Genomic DNA, 17,273 nt, shown 5'->3' on the forward strand with positions numbered 1-17,273 from the left:
CTCTTTGCCATGATGTCCCTTGCACTGTGTAATTTTAACAGTGACAGCTTCGGCTCATTAAGGTACCATCTGGTCAAATGCAAAATAAAAGAAGAAAGCACTCAGTAGTGTGCAGACCTCCTACAGGGCCTAATAATCTCGTAAGCTGTTACTTTCACATTTTACAAGTCTACCCTGGCAATGGTGTGATGGGTCATAGATAATCAGAACCAATAGGCTACATGTCTTTTTGGCGTCTTCTGGATATGAACCTGTTTAACATTTGCACAATTTCAGCTAAAATGTATATACTGCATGTGCTGCTCTCATTATGATTCTTATTGCTCAGAACACAACTTTTGCACCTCAATATAGCTTCAGGTATACAGTTGTAGATACATGAATATGGTATTATACCAGCAGCATCTCACATAGCTACTAAAAAAATTGGAAAAGTAACACCACATCTTAAATATAGAGGAAAACCAAAGAAATGTAAGATCTCTAAAATTCAATTTGTAGATTGAAGCGGTGATGAACCGCTAAAGCTATCATGCTTTATCTGTATATTTGGTTCATAGCGATGTTTTATTGATTGCTGTTTATGTGCACTACAAATGTTTGGTTTAAAGTTTGACACAGCAGCTGAAACTGTAAAGCTGGGGCTAACCAAAGAGACATGGTAGTGCTAATTAAAAATAATGATCTGCATCAGTTGTGCATATACCACTTATATGCTACATAAGCTACTTATGTTATCAACAGTGTAACAACATTATTTTACATGAATGATGTTTCACCTCACCATAATCCTCAGACTTTGATTTAACTGAGCACAAAACTTCTGAAAACATCCCAGGCTGTGCACCACATGCTATAATGCAGCTGTCTTGAATGAAAAATGAAATGTTCATCCCCTTCTTAGATGCAAGCAATATGCACAGAGGATATGTAGTACAACAATTATTGTACAGTAAATGTGAAGCTGCAGTCAACAGCTGTGAAGCGCAGCTCAGCATAAAGACCCAAAACCTAAGAAAACAAGTAGCTTAATGGTTCTGTCTAAAAAAATAAATAAAAGATCCAACCACCTGCTCTAAATTGAATTATTTAACATGTTCCTTGTTTGCTTACTGTAAGTTTCTGGAAAATTAGGCAGAAAAAAGGATCCAGTAACCACTTCCTGTAAACTGAATTACTTAACATGCTGCTTGTTTAGCTTCAGCTTTAACAGACAAACTTGAGAGTGTTATGAATCTTTTCATTTAATTCTTCACAAGAAAGTGAATGAGTATTTCCAAATGCCAAACTATTCCTGTGCTGGCTGGGACATCTGTGTGAAATTCAATTGGCCAGAATCAGTCCACCACCCCAAAAATATACAAACATTTTATGAAGATCATGGAGACAAAGATTTTTTCTGGATTGTTGTTAATGATGTAACTGAAAGCTCTGACAGCCTGAGAGAGAAGCCCCTAAAATCTTCAAAAGAAAACAAAACAAAAGAAAGAAAGAAAGAAAGAAAGAAAGAAAGAAAGAAAGAAAGAAAGAAAGAAAGAAAGAAAGAAAGAAAGAAAGAAAGAAAGAAAGAAAGAAAAAAACAACAAAGAAACAGGAAATGTGGTTAAACTCATATGCTGATAAAGATCATGTGATACGATCAAAAGCTACAGCACGACTTCTAAACTGACCTTTTGTGGTAAGATTTTGTTGAGTTTACAATCTGATGAATCTCAGCACAGACCATTAATTTTATCTTAAGAAGTATGAGCTACAAAATCAGAATCAAACTACATCAGATTGTCTTCCATACTGCTTCCATGTGAAAGCTACTGCCACTGTAACAAGAAGGAGAAATTGTTGCCCCTCCATTTTTTGGGGAAGATCACATGCATTGGTGAACCACAGATCTTTAATCTTGTCTTCCTGCTACTTTTCCTGAAGACCTGCTATTATCATACAAACAGCTGTGGATCAACCAGTACACAGAGAAACAATTAGTTCATTGCTAAGACTGTGAGTCATCACTGATAAACAGCCTAAATGTGCTAATTTAATAGTATAATTATGAGTCGGTCATTACAAGTGTAGATCGAAGACAGGTGGTGAGTTTTCAGTTTGAGAATGAATTAGTCAAGACAAAATGTTTTGTTTTTACAGTTAATTTTATGACTCAGACTGGATTTTATTGTAATATAAATATAAGTTGATGATGAATAAACAGCCAGTTGAGTTGTTTATTCCTTCAAGTATGAACACAGGTCTTGTCCACCTTCTTTAAACCTTTTTTTCAAAAGGTGTGACAGGAAGCCCCCAGGCCAGGTGTTGCCGCCCACCTCGGCACACAGCTGTAATGGGACCTCACTTACAGTCACCTACCCCTCACTCACTCAGGCCATCTCTCACCCTGGTTCCATCCTTCACTGACACGAGTGAAACTGACAAAATAACAGCCCCCCATTCCCAAACTGTCCATCAATCTAAAGGTCAACACAACACTATGGCCTTGGTTCCCATCCAAACCTTTCACCAAACAGTATACTGTCCATTACACATGGAGACAGCACTGTGGCCCCTGCCCTCTCCCCCCTTCTGACTGTCCATCACTGCCATCCAGGTGAGAAGGTAATTGGAGAGGTTCTGCCCGAGCAAGGCAGCAGCCACTGACAGCATCCGGAGTGCACACAACTTGTAGCAGCCAGCCAGCTGTGGTTTTACAACACCTGTTCACCATATCTGTGTGCACATTATGAGGGGTTTTGTGGAGGCGGAAGATGCTGCAGGACCCATGTTTGACTTTGTGCAAATGAAAGTCAAAAGTTGCTTGTTGTTTTTTTGTTTTTTGGTGTGTTTTTTTTTTTTTTCAGGGAAGTCTATTTCCTCAGCTTTTAGTCATACATCCTATCACACAGTGTGCAAACCCGAGGCAGATCTGCAATATGAACACAGTGATATTAATCCTGATTGTTTTATGTATAACGATTGAATGTTGTGCTTACTGTCCTATTCTCCTTGTGATTTAAAAAGGTGAACTGCAACATTAAAGTGTTTTTCCCAAACTACATTGAAAGTAGTTCAATAATATCTATTTATCAAATCAAATATGTACCACCACAATTTGTCAAATGCTGCAGGGTGAGTAAACAGTAATACAAAGAAGCCAGGGAAGTCATTGACTGGTTAGCTTAGCACTGCATGTTAATCGGCGTACTAGCTGTTACGACCCATAGCTATTAGCTCTCCCAGTAACCCTGCAGGTACAGTAGTGTCTATCTTACCAAGCTTCTTGAATTAAATATTTTGCAAAGATGTGAGGGTGAATTTTTCTGTGCCAGTGCAACCAAGCCTAAAGACTTCTCTCAGCTGTGAGTGCCCTGGCCTGTGCTGGTGGGGTCAGTGGGACCTTTTCATATTCTCGGAGAGATAGAGACATTGTGCCGGGGGAATGGTTGGATTATCGACCGTCTACCAGGATCACATTTTTGCTTTAATCATCGGCTGTACGGCCAGAAACCATTTACATCCCCCCAGTCTGGATTTTCAGATTGAAAACATAGAATGAGTCAGACAGAGGAGTCTGAATCTGGGCAGCCTCACTGAAATGCCATGCCCACTTGACCCCCTCAGACACATTCAAGGAGTTGAGTTAGAGAAGAAGGAAGCATGCAAAAAGAATTACTGGCACAAGGCTTTAAAATGAGCAATGCACATGTGCTAGTGCGTATGTGAATGTGGTATCCAGCGGTTTGCAAAGCATTCAGAGGGGATCGTGAAATTTCCAGACACTCCCCACCTGACACCTTACATGAGAACATTAGAGTCAGAAACAGGATTGACCCTCTCCTGGAAGAAAACCTGGAGTAGAAATTCTACATAAAGAAACACGTTTGCTCTTCATATCTCTCAGAAACTACAATGGATCTGAAGTAATATGTCAATGGTTTCAAGCAGAAAATATTCTTCCTCTGCAAAATAGTTACTCACGTCTTGTATCATATGAGGGAGCCTACTTAAAACCAAAAATCTGTTCCTTCTGCTGTGCCTCATTTGCAGCTGAGCTAACCTCCAGCTATCTCTCAAAAATGTTCCTATTAAGATGATAACCTTTATGGTCTTCCATAACTTGTTGCAGGGGTAAAAGAAGACACTCATCAGGTCACCTAAAGATGATTCAACCTCCATTTGCTCCAATTTAATTTTCATCCTGTGTTATAAAACAACTGCAGCCATAAAAGAGGACGCTTTACAGCACTGATGTCCATCTGTGCAGATGGCAGAGTCTCCTGTGTGTTCAGTGTCAGAAGGCACCTGACACCAGAGACCGAAAGCCAAAAACCATATTGCAGCAGCTGGTTGTATGCTGTTCATCACCATTCTGCCTCTGGGACTTTCAAGTCATTTTCCTCTCTGTCTATTTTTATAGTTGGTCTGAGGGAGGTTTGTTTAACTAGATTAGAACTCCTGTTTTAATCCCTTTAATACAGCACATCCCTTGTAGACATCTCTCAAATTAAAGTATTAATATCATGTGCTGCAGTGGCATTTCTGCTACCATGATTATTTCTTTTTAATTATTTCTTTTTTTAATTTCAAAAGAGAACAGGCTGTCAGCCAGCATGTCATGTTTTATTTGGATTGTAGAGATGGATACACACAGGGATTATTGTAGTTAGACAGCACCACAGCTAGGAATTAATCCCTCCATTAAGTGGACCGTGTTACAACTTCTCCCCCCCTGGCCCTGTTTCCTAAACACAGGGTACTTTGGAGATGCATGGATGCCTGATGCCTGATGCCTTTTGTATTTAACGGCCATTAGTGGGACAATGGGTACACAAACAAAGAGACTTTTTCCTTATCAGTGACTAAACCGCTGAAATATCTAATGTAGTGTTGCGTGAGCAGCTATTTGGACAAAATACTTGTTGTTGCTTTTAATTTGATTCACAAGAGTTCAAGGTCATGTTAAGTGTTCAATTGATTTGCTCTCCACGCTTTGATGGGAGTGATGCCAGTGATGCCTGTGGGGGCTTGATTGAGCTTTTCTGAGAGGAATGCATTGCACTGTCTGTGAAAAATGAACTAATTCACTGGAACTGCTCGGGACAAAGGGAGGCTGAAGCCAGGTAGTGGCTTCCCAAAGACCAGAGAGGCTATATAAACGTCACATTTGTCCACACCGATATGCCTTGAGAGATCTCACACTTTCATATTCAGAGCCCAGGGCATTCCTGGGGTTTCTTGTCTTGCTGACTGGCGATCTTTCAGACTTTTGTTGAGTCCCAGCTCATTCAGCACCCTTTCTCTTTCGCCAATACTCCTGTCCTTCCCTCAACAACTCAGCAGGCTTAAGAGAGATTGACAAGGACTTCAGTAGTCAATGCTGGCTTATATACCTGACACCGACTCAGCAGTTAACTTCAAGACCGTGAGAAACATACACAGTTTTTACTGCTAAATAGATGGATGAGAATCTAACAAACTGCTGTAAGAACTATGATAACATATACATACAGCCACTCCAATAGGTTACTCTATAATTAGATGGTAAGATTTCGGACCCCTGTAAATATTATAGACATCACTTTTTTCACAGTTTTTAAATTTCTCCATCAAGTCAGACACAAATAAAATAGAGGTGGTGGTATTACAGTAAATAGGAACACATTTCAAACACAACTAAGATTGTCAAAAACACAAGAGCCTGAAAACCAAAGTCTTGAAATGTTCACCTGATGATGGCACTGGACGAGTTAAGTGATCAACAATAGTTATCATAATTCATCTTCTGGGGACCATGAATGTTGGTACCTTATTTGAGATAAATGTGAAACCAAAAATTTTAACCCCATAGTATTGCCTTACTGGCAGATCACCAATAGTGATTAGGATCCCTTTAGAACGATATGGATGTCTGTACATAACTCAGTGGCAACCCATCTCATTGATGTTGAGATATTTCAGTCTGGATCAAAGTGAAGGACCAGCAGACAGACTGAACAACCCTGACATATCTTAGAGCCACGCAGGTAACATGTCTAAAAGGAGTCAATGACTCCTACATCCGCCACATAAACAGTCTGGAGGATGTAGGAGTATTGGTAATGCTTGGTGTATAAGCTAATGTAATTATAACTATAGAAAGGGACAAGTTTTTCTTCTTCCTGTTCCTTTCCATTTATGGTGTTGTGTATGTAATCATGTAATGTATGCATGTAATCCATGAATGGAATAAATATGAAATGAAATGAGGATATGGTGAAATATCACAATGATAGCTCTTACAGCACTGACTTACAGCTAACCATCTCAAGTCACAGTGAAGTAATGGGTCTTCACCTGTAACCTGAATTGATATACCTTTTCTTGTAACCTTTAAGTACTACCCCCCCTCCATTGCATAGTAATCTGTAATGATTATGTCAGATTGTTCAGATTAATAAAAGCAATCACTGCTATGATCCTCACTCACAGATTGATGAAGTAGCCACGGCAGAGTTGCAGAGGGCTGTGAATGTGACAGCAAGAAAGACACATAAAACTTTAAGGCTCAAGTTGAGGGATTTATTAGAGAAGGGTGAATATAAAGGTACTGTATGCAGGGATTTCTATTCTCTGAGCAAACCACAACTAGTCAAACCTCTCTGTCTATATTTATACGCTACACAACTTCCAATCAAGGTCATCATAGTTAGTGATGTAATAATTAAATAAATGAATTTAAAAAGGCAATACAATATACCATAAGTGTGCCTTGGAAAACACACCATATGGATTATTATTATAATCATCAGGAACAAGGAAACTACTTGGATGCCGACACTTCCAGGTATCTTAAACATAAGTTATTCCTAGCACTACAGGTTAACATTCAAATTGAAAAAAAAAAAAAAAAAAAATTCAAGGGGAACACACCAACACCGGTATATTCCCTTTAGAATAACTCCTCTACTGAACCATTCAGGATTTCCATTCAGACAGTTTAAATGTGTATACAAGCAGCCAGTCAGTAGCACGTTAATGATATAGCTAGAACATCAACTGCCACAAATTTTTAAGATGCCACTCTTCTTCCTTCGATATGTTTCTCTCTCTCTTTTTTTTTTTTTTCAAACTCCCACATTTTCAAAAGTAGTTGTGTTTGTGTCACATTTTGGATCTCACATATTAAGCTACAATAAGATCGATAAATAGTGTTGGGTGTGTGCTGGCTGTCTGTGAGCCACGAGGCCCACAGTGTTCACAGGAGCTGCAGTGTGGCCTTTTAATATGTACTGTAGTCCTCCTGAGGTGTCACCAAGCACAAACAGAGGTGGGTTAACACAATGTAAAAAGGGACTTTTACTTCAACTCGTCAGCGTCATGTTTTGTTGTTTTTCTTGGGTAAGCACGACGTTTCTTTTTTTTTTTCCTCTTTTTTTCTTTTAGAAGGAGTCCATGGCCTTGAATTCACTGAGGGCCTGGACGGGGGAGATGTGTTTCTTCTGGGAGCCTCGTCTCACACGTGTCTGGCACTCCTCGGGTTTCTCCCGTTTTACCAGCGGCTTCTTCTCTGGGGCCTTCATGCGCCAAGACACCACGGGTGAGTTGACCGCCGCTGTGCCGTACACCTTCTGGTACTTGGTGGAAGCTACATAAGATGCCTTTACAGTCAGCACCACTGCGTTCATTAGGTTCTTGGCTGCCTGGATCAGGGATGTGGCACTATCCAGCTACGAGAAGGCAAGGAATGTTGGAGAGGAAAGAGAGGGAGAGAGAGAGACAGTCAGATCCAAGTCAAAAAGTTTACTTGTTGAGAGAAGAATCCCATATACAATATTCTTCATCAGGGTCTGTGAACTCAACAAGCACATTAGAACATATTAGCTACACATTAAGAGGTCTGTGCTGCAAGTAGCAATTGAGCTGGATACAAACATGACCATCACTATATGACATCTTACTTTTGCAGTTCTTAATTAGCAGAGGCAGGGGTCAGGTGTACCTCTGTCTCCGTCTGTTTTGTTTGGCTGACATTTAAGGGTCGGCGGCCAGTGGGCCTCCTCCTACCTCATGCTGAGACGAGTCAACTGTGCAGATTTAATGAGTGTGGACTCCAGCTGGCCACCATGAAAAGGTTAAAATCTCAGCAGGGCTTGCAAATCTCATGTGAGACAAACTATAATAGAGTCCTGAGAAATCATGAGGAACACAGAACACAAGAAAATCCAAAGCAAAGATAAAAGCCAGATCTGATTTTGAATTAGAGGACCAATCAAAATAATATTAATTAAGTTAATTATTGACAGAAATTGATGATATTTGCAGAAAAAGAAAACTGTAAAGATTTTTTTTGTGCATTTAAAATCAGAATTTGATACTATTCTGTGACAATTTGAAAACTGAAGACAGCTATGAGACTGTAATCATTGTCCTCATGCATTTCTGGTCTGGATCTCTTCATTTTTCCGCTTCTTAAAGTTAAAATTTGTTGCAGAACGTTCCTTATCCAAAATGAGGGTCTAATGATAGATGTGCTGTAAAGATTGTAAAATGCTAACTTGTGATTTGTGAATGAAAATTTACTTAATATCAGTATTATCTGTTTAATAAGGTCAGTATCAGCACAGACCCTGATCAAATATACTATATATATGGGAGACAGACACACTCTTACACACACACACACACACACACACACACACACACACACACACACACACACACACACACACAAACACATACACACATACATACATACATTAAACAAACTGCCGTACTCACACACACACCAATAAAAAGAGCTAAATCTTCATTGTGTGGTTGACATCTATGTCTGACTGCAGCTGTACCAAACACATGTATTGAATACATTTCCTTTTGTTGGAACATGTATTTTCTTGCTTTATGAAAAGATGAAGTCTCTTTATATCGACATCTTATACTGTAGCTTTGCAGAAGGATTTAGGAAAGGTCACACATTATTATGAGGTCAAAATGATCAATATTTTTTCATTAAGACTACATTTGAAAATAGAGGTTATGTATAAGTATGTGTGTGAAGCAATACATATTAAATGTATCAAATGTTTCTCCACATTGGAAAAAAAAAACCAACGATGAAAAGTTTAAATGCCAAGTGCAAGCGATGTGGGATAACTGTCTGATTTTACTTTGTGCAGTGAATAATAGGGTTCAGGAGGCATGAAAAATACAAATGGAAAAAAGCCTGCGGTGCATCTTTCTGGTATTATTAGATAGTAATCAGTCTGAAATAATTGCATCACCCTTAATATGCATGACCCTTCATCTGGTCTTTCAAGCTTCATCCTGACCTTGAACTAAAAGGTTTGCCCACCCGCAGTGAGTGCACAGCATAAAAAATTGTCTAAACTTAACCTAGTCCGGTGACTACCGTCCAAACGTCTATCAAGAACAGTGCTAATGGAACTGCTCTGTGTGGTCAGACTTACCCCAGACACAATGAGTTCTCCTCCCAGGTTCTGAACCTCAGCTTTCACCTTGCTGCAAATGTTGAGTTGATGACAGTACAAGGCGATTCTTTGCAGGTAGGCCAGCAGGTCCTGCTTGCATGCTGAATCAGGGCACTGAATGGGGAGGAGGCACAAACAACACATGTCAAAACACACACCCATAAAACAGTAATAGGTCTCAGTGCTCAATTTAGTAGTGTCACTATCATCAATCAGATTACTAATTGATAAACTACAACTTGGAATTAACTGAAAAGGCATCATGTGTGTTTTGTAATAGTGTGATGGCAAAAACGTGTTTTGTGAGGTCACAGCACAGGGTCATCTGCAATTAAGTGAACATTTGTGTCAAAATTCCCTCAAGGCAATCCTGATATATCCTGTTCACAACAATGGGACAGACAACCTGAAAACACAACGCCTCAAGCCATAGCCACAGCTGTTGCCGGTGTGGAGGCATAGCAAACATGCAATTGATTTGTGCTTAACAACACATTGGCCAAAATGCAAACTAGCATACTGACATCTCACTTCCTGTATGGAAACCTATACTATATTGCATGTAAAGACAGGATCATCTGTGATGAACAGAAAGGCATCAACAAAGAAGACACAATTAGCCATTATATCATGAGATAAATCAAAGCCAAAGCACTTGGTTTGTTGTTGAGCCAAAGAATCTGGAGGACAAAAAAGGTCCCTGGCCTCATTTCAGGCAAGGATCTTATTGGCAAAGTCTAATGCTGGTTCCTAAATAGGCCTGAGATGTGTGTTTTCAACCAAATTAGGTTGTTATAGGATTCATAGTTTCTGACGTTGGAGCCTTTTTGTAGCAGAAAAACCACAAAAACTGGAGTTATACTATTTTGGGTTGCTAATTACATATCTTTCCAGTGGAAGATGTTGCTTTTTTTCACCCCAGCGGTGGTTTGATGCAGGTAATGGTTTCAAAGCCTAGTTATTTCACTGCAGGGTGTCAGACTCATTCATTTCACATACAACAAGACTGTCACAGCATGTAGCACAAGTAGACAACAGATCAATTGAAAATGAATGGACTAATATTTTTGAAAAAGATAAAGATACAGAAGATGCTATATGTATCCTTCTTACATAGGGATAAAGGTCTGATCTGGTCTTTCTGGCTTTTGTGCTACTTCGTTCAGCAAATGGACAAACAGGGAATATGAGGACAGTCTCTTCAGATCTCTTACTATTACACAGTTTGCCCCTATTATTCCATCTGGAAGCCTTCCAGGGATCAAGCTATGGCCCACTAAGCTCCCAGTGGGTTAAGAACACTGCATCAGCTGCCTAAACACTGCGAGCATCATTGTGTAGCAACACCTTTCTTCTAGCCATTAATATTAAACGGCCCTAACTAGGACATTCAGCAGCATCACTGTATGTGAGAAATGCTCAGCTCATTTCCTTGTCCTGTGGGCTCAGGTAGAGGAGGATGGCAAGTTAAATATCAAGCATGTGATATGAATATATCCCCTCCAGGACTGGCAGCTCTACTGGCTGCCCATCTACCCTTCTTCTCACTGTGGAGAGGCCTCTCTTGCCAAGACAATAGCACTGACTTACCACAAGTGCCTTTCAGTGTTCTTCCTCATGTACGGAGGCTGTGGTCCTCCCTGCTTCGGCCTTGGTTCAATTACCCAGGCAGCCCTTTGCTGCATGTCATTCCCGTCTCTTTCTAACTGTCCTGTCATTAAAGCCCCTCAAAAAACACTTAGTAATAGTAAAACAAAGTCCTCCAACTTATAAATAGAATTACGAATGCCAATTCAAGGCATGGTTCACATTTGCAGGTGTGACCATTACAGTATCAGAGCAGGACATTCAACAACACAGTGAATAAGACCAGGGGTGCCACCAGCACCAGCTTCATCTCCATAAGTGTCACTGAATGCAGACTGAGGTGGAGCTGCTAGCTCATAGAGCAGCCAGTGAGGCAGAGGGAAACTTCTCCTTGGGCATTATCACTGCACCGCCAGTCCTGGCTAGCATCACAGCTAACTGCACTTCATGCTGCTGGCACACACACACACACACACACACACACACACACACACACACACACACACACACACACACACACTGCTGCCCCAGGCAAGTTTCATGCAGACATGACACAATTGTTCCCTATTGTACCGTTGACTAATAGTCAATTTCTTCCACAGATTCCCTGTTGATGTAAATAAACTGTATGGCCCATTAGCTTGCTGGGGCCATTGAAGCTCTCTCTCTCTCTCTCTCTCTCTCTCTCTCTCTCACTCTGGCATTCTCTCTGTCCTTCATAAAGCAACAACATTCATTACTGACTAGTGAACAAACTGGGCTACGGCCTGATTTTACTCAGCCTTTCTGTAGCTCCTCCTGACCTCAGCACTTCTCTGTAATATATATATATATATATATATATATATATATATATATACACACAGTATATTTGCTCCAGTCTAAAAATGGTGACTATCTTTTATTTTGTTGTTTCTGTTGAATTTTTCTTCACATAATTAGGGGTTAATGACTGAAATGCACTCTTTCTGGATAATTCGATGGACTTGAGGATGATGACGTCAACTTCTGTGTCTGAGTGTGGAAGTCTGTCAAAACACAATTCACACCTCGCACTGATGTTGCACTTATATGCAGGGTGAGACTGACCCTTCCTGAATTATTCAGTGTAAAAAGTTATTTTTCTGTATTCTTATTCCTGATTCTATACATATCCAATAACTAAGACAAAAGAGAGGGAGGAGAGAAACAAAATAAAAGTGCTATTGAGATTCAAACAGAGCCTCTTACACACTGTTGCACAATATGCCTTCTAGCTGACTGGACCACTGCAGTGCCTCTGATGGTGAGAATCTGTCAGTTACTTCAGGAAAGGTGGTGATCTTTCTATTTGCTCATGCAACCTTTGGTGTCAGATCTACAGAGGACTGAACATTTTACTCCTCTAGTTCTTATGGAAACCAGTTATTATATTCAAGTGTTTTCCTCCCCCCCGCTGTTATCTTCTACCATCTGCAAAAAATCAAATGGATCACCAAGAGGCAGCAGAACCCCCACACTCTCGTAACCTGAGAAACCTGGTGTTTCCATTCATGAATCTCTTTCAAACATCCTGTTCTCTGTGAAAATTGTTCCAAATATCTAAATACGCAATATGCCATGTTAGCAGTGCATTGAAAGTTGGCTCTGTAACCTTGAGAACCACTGAGAAGTCCCCTGTACTGATCACATTCCCTATATACCAAAAGATCATCCCTTTCATCCCTTTTGATTAGCAGGGATCCTATCTAATGTGCATGTGATCAACTTACTGGCAGACATCAGTATAAGATGAGACACAATAGGACTCTTAATTCTGAAGGATTACATGCTTCCTTTATAGATTCAGAATTTAAGAAAATAACCACTGCACCTAAATGAACATGGGAAGACAATAACATATTGTATATTATGTGTTGTGAGATATATGAGAAATGAAGCTTGATACAAGAGATTGCACTTTCAAGAAAACATGGTCACGCTGGCTTTCGAACTTCACCAAACAAAATGAAAAATTCATATTGGTCAAAATATAAAACAAAGCTTTCTCTTCCTGAAAAGCTATGGCAGCTCTCAGATACAAGATTCCCACTCTGCATTAATTTTTGAAGTTAGTTGGTACTGACTCCTCCCCAGCCAGCAGTGGGTAAAGTGTAGTTTTTGTTTTTACTGAGAAGCATTTTAATTACACATCAGTCACACTTGGTTTCACTGCTGTCAGTGGAGGCTACAGGAGCTTTGCACTTGTTGTCCTGCACTCGGTGCGACAGAGGCTTCTGCTGTGACAACTAAAGTGAAACCTAGAGGTCTGAACGCTCCACTTCAAACTTCAAATGTGCAGCATTATAATCAATAACTTGACACTTTCAAGTTCTACATTACAAGGCACCACCCAAACTGAAACTTTTCCGAATGTCAACAAATCCCATTAGATAGCCAAAAGCACCAATCATTTGATCCTGATAACAAATTACGCTTGTGTCGCCACAGCTTCCATTCCTGCTCAAAAACAGTTGCACCGTGTTATGTTTGCCTTCTTGACAATCAACCTTGTCACTGTAGTTTGTTTTGAGTAAACCCTGCATACACCATCCTGCTGCTGTTAAATAAGTGCATGTACACTAAACTGTTTTCATCAAAAATAGTCCCAGAGAATAGCAGTATTTACTCATTTTTGAGGAACATTTGTTACAAACTAAATTCCCTGCAGCTTTTAGGGGGAAAAAAATCTAAATTAAAAATACATTTTCAAGGTTTTCATCTCCAGAGGAAATGAATGGGCTTGGGGCTGAATGCAAGAGTACAGATTACTGAGAGATGGACTAACACATTGTTGGTTTTGGCCTATTTTTGGGATTTGATGACAACAAGAAAAATGAAGAATAAAAACTATATACTATGATGTTTACAGTATTGTCTATGTTAAGACATACTCTCTATAAGAACATTAACCTTAAAATCCTTATATAAGACATCAACAAAGACCACCAGCACAGCTACATTCAAGGCCAGATGGTGCTACAGAATTGCTTAGCAATCCAACATCTCCTGTCTCAGGCAGAGTGATAACGTGTGACTGCCGCTCACTGCACTCAACAATCAATGTGCATATCACAATAGGTGTTCCTAATGTCGTATGTATTTACTGTATATTGTGTCTGTAGGAGGCATACAGTATTTAAAGAATGAAACAGAGGAAGGGAAAATGGAGTGGGAGAAATAGAGTAGAAAAAAAGGCACTGCTGGAGTGAAATGGGGTGAGGTGCCTCGAGGGGTTTTTCTACGTCAAGTGCTGTGCTTAAATGACTATGAAAGAGCTTGCTGTCCTTCCACCCTTCCATGCAGAATTTCCTTCTGCTTCACACGTGCTCATCAATAGGGCTGATGTGGAGTCATGGCAACAAGGTTTGCTACTTAAGGGACCAGTCTGAAAGCAGTGGAGCAGCCTTTATTCCTACTGTCAAGCCACAGTCCTCTCGGCCAGTACAGCTTACCTACCATAATGTGTGAATGCAAAATGCTTGTCTTCTTCACCCAGAATAAACACAAATAATCAAGGTCATGTTAGTCCTTGTGTAACTCCATTAACGTGTTTGATAAAAGCAAACTTTTGCTGTTTTAACTTTTACTCATCCATTCCATTTGCTGAATGGCATGGCAGACGGATGCCCCAAAAGCCTCACATGGAAACACTTTTATAATAAAGTACATGCTAGAAGTGAAAAGGTCCTCAAGCCCCTCTTTATTTTCTGATCATAGCTCTGATGTCTCTGGAAGTGTAACAGAAGGCTTTGAATATTCAGTAAACACTGGTCTAGGAACCATTTAAGTGAGAATTAAAAATGGCAAGCCACCTGCTCTTTCATTACGGCAACTGTTGATTCAGACACAGGCTCTGCCAGTGATTTGCCATGTGACAGATTCACTCCCACCTAAACCCTGTTTACACTGATCATCACCCAGCAGTTTACAAGCCAAGACGTGAATACATAAGCATACAGAGATAAGTTCATGCTTCCTTTGTCCTTTCTGTTCCAGATCCTGGGAGACGGAGTATTCTGAGACAAATGTTCTCACACATGGAAACATGCAAAAATGTTTAGATGCACACAGACTGAAACTCCTGATTTTCAGTTCTCTGTTTGTGGTAATTACTGCACAACAAACTCAAATTCACAGCCCGAAACTTTGTTCTGTGGTGAAATATGTTCAGGAGAGCAGCACAGTGTAACATGAGAAGAGCAGTGACTAAAGACACCTTCTGGTCAGATGGAAGCTTAGCATACTCCCCGTCCACTCAAACTGACAGGCAGTCTGCTCTGTGCTGAGTGCAGAGTATTGTTGTGAAGTCCCATATTGTCTCAAGATGGCACGGGTTGAAAAAGATGTACAGTAGATGGCTGAAATCAGCTCATACTGGCAGGGCCGGCCCTAGGATTTTGGTGGCCCTGAACAGCGTTTAGTTTTTCAGCCATGTTGGTTCAGTCTGACTACAGATGGAAATTAGCCCTAGTGGCTAAATCTGGTACAACCATCTCTTCATTGTTCTAAAATTGATTGTACACTGTCCTATGATAATAAACTAAACTAAACTAAACTAAACTAAACTAAACTGCTCCCATCATTTCCAGACACAACAGCAAAAGTGATAAGCCAGTGTGTAAACTATCTCAGCACTAAACATAAAGACAGACGAAGTTGGCAACTAACTAGTAAATACAATGGTGCATTTAGCAGCTAAATTGACATTCTTTTTTTCCCCACAGGCTTTGAGGAGGTCGGAAGAAAGCTGAAAAGAAAGTGAATATTAGACATAAATTGCTTTGTATTTGCTGGATATGTAAATAAGCCACCGTTAGCTGATACGTTTTTGCTCTCTCTTAAGCTGTCAGCTGTGATCAGCTGTGTTCAGCAGTGCTCTCCAAAAAAAAATTCAGTTAACTCAGGTTTTAAATAACACTTGAGCCTTCATAGGGCTTCATTGGATTCATTGCCTTCTAGTTATCAAAATTGCATGGAAATCCAAACTCAAGCACATAAAAGACCCATTTGTGGATTATACCTTAAACCACAAAATAACTGATCTTGTCTGCTGGCCTCAGTGCAGCTGTGGGACTTCAGAGAAATATTTGATCCTAAATTTTGATGTGAGCTCCAGCTTAGCTGCACAGCAAAGGGGCTCAGCGTGTGATACTGAAACCAACGATAATTATTGTAGGGGTTTGCTAGCAAACAGCAGTTGCAATTACAATGACAACAGGCTGCCTTAATAAATCAGCGAGTCTTGTGCCTGAGTTTATTCTCACTGCTTATTAGAGACAGATGAAATGAAGAACATTATGCATGACCTGAAGTGCTGCTAGCACTCTGAAATACCTCCCACTTCATTTGCTGTACACACACACAGCATACACACCTATTTCTTTTCTCTCCCATCTTCCCTTGGCACAGCACTGATTGATTAGATATTGAAACTGGTCTGTCAGCGTGTCTTAGAGAGGTACTCATCTGATAATGAATGCAACACCTAGATTGGGAGCTAATTATATTAGAGCCACAACTTGGTTCTGCTGTCTTGCTCTCTCAGTGTTGGTCCCATTGAGAGAGGAAGTCATGCAGCAACCCAGCCCACCACTCCAGCTGTGCCCATCAATGCCCACATTAAAGATTTCCAATGGCCATACCCAGTCACTCTAAGTCAAATTTTAGTCTGCTGCCAGATATGATGACAAAGTCAGAGGCAGTTTCAGACTGACTGAACTAAAATTATAAAAAATTACAGTGACAGATGCAAATGCAGTTGCAAAGCTACAGTACCTGATCTGCGACAGCACGGGCCAATTTGTCCATCCTGGAACCAGCCTCTGCAATCTTCTTGGCCGCGTTGATCACATCTGAGGAGTTCTTCAGGGGGCCTTTGCCTCTGGGAAAATCCAAGGGGTGACAAAGAAGGAAATAGTGAATGTGGCTGGAGCTGCAGAGGCAGAAGACATGCAGAGCGTGTCTTTAAAGACTGCGCTCACTCTGACTGTGTCACACAAGCTCATACAGTGGCTAAAACAGAAACACGAAACATAACAATCAAGAGACAGTAGATAATGGATGTAACAAATATGGTATATCTTTGTCCCTCATGGTGTATCATGTGTGCTTTGAAGCACATGAAAACAAAAGTTTATGTTTTTGAAACCTAAAATAGTATAGTTACAGTAGGAAATAAAAAAATAAAGGGAGATAATCACCAACAAGTGAGCC

At 40.2% G+C, this 17,273-nt stretch overlaps 1 protein-coding gene across 1 annotated transcript in view; it reads right to left on the reverse strand.

Moving 5' to 3' along the window:
• Nucleotides 1-6,529: 6,529 nt before the first annotated feature.
• Nucleotides 6,530-17,273, reverse strand: part of ctnna2 (catenin (cadherin-associated protein), alpha 2) — a 312,279-nt gene continuing 301,535 nt past the window's right edge. The window contains exons 16-18 of the mRNA XM_085778569.1: nucleotides 16,836-16,941; nucleotides 9,432-9,566; nucleotides 6,530-7,691 (exon numbers count right to left, since the gene is read on the reverse strand). Coding sequence (XP_085634695.1) covers nucleotides 7,404-7,691; nucleotides 9,432-9,566; nucleotides 16,836-16,941 — 529 coding nt within the window. The 3' untranslated portion in view covers nucleotides 6,530-7,403. The remainder of the gene's footprint in view (nucleotides 7,692-9,431; nucleotides 9,567-16,835; nucleotides 16,942-17,273) is intronic.

Source organism: Trachurus japonicus, chromosome 1 (assembly GCF_045865225.1).
Source record: "Trachurus japonicus isolate A0001 chromosome 1, Traja_1.0".
Lineage (NCBI taxonomy): Eukaryota > Metazoa > Chordata > Actinopteri > Carangiformes > Carangidae > Trachurus > Trachurus japonicus.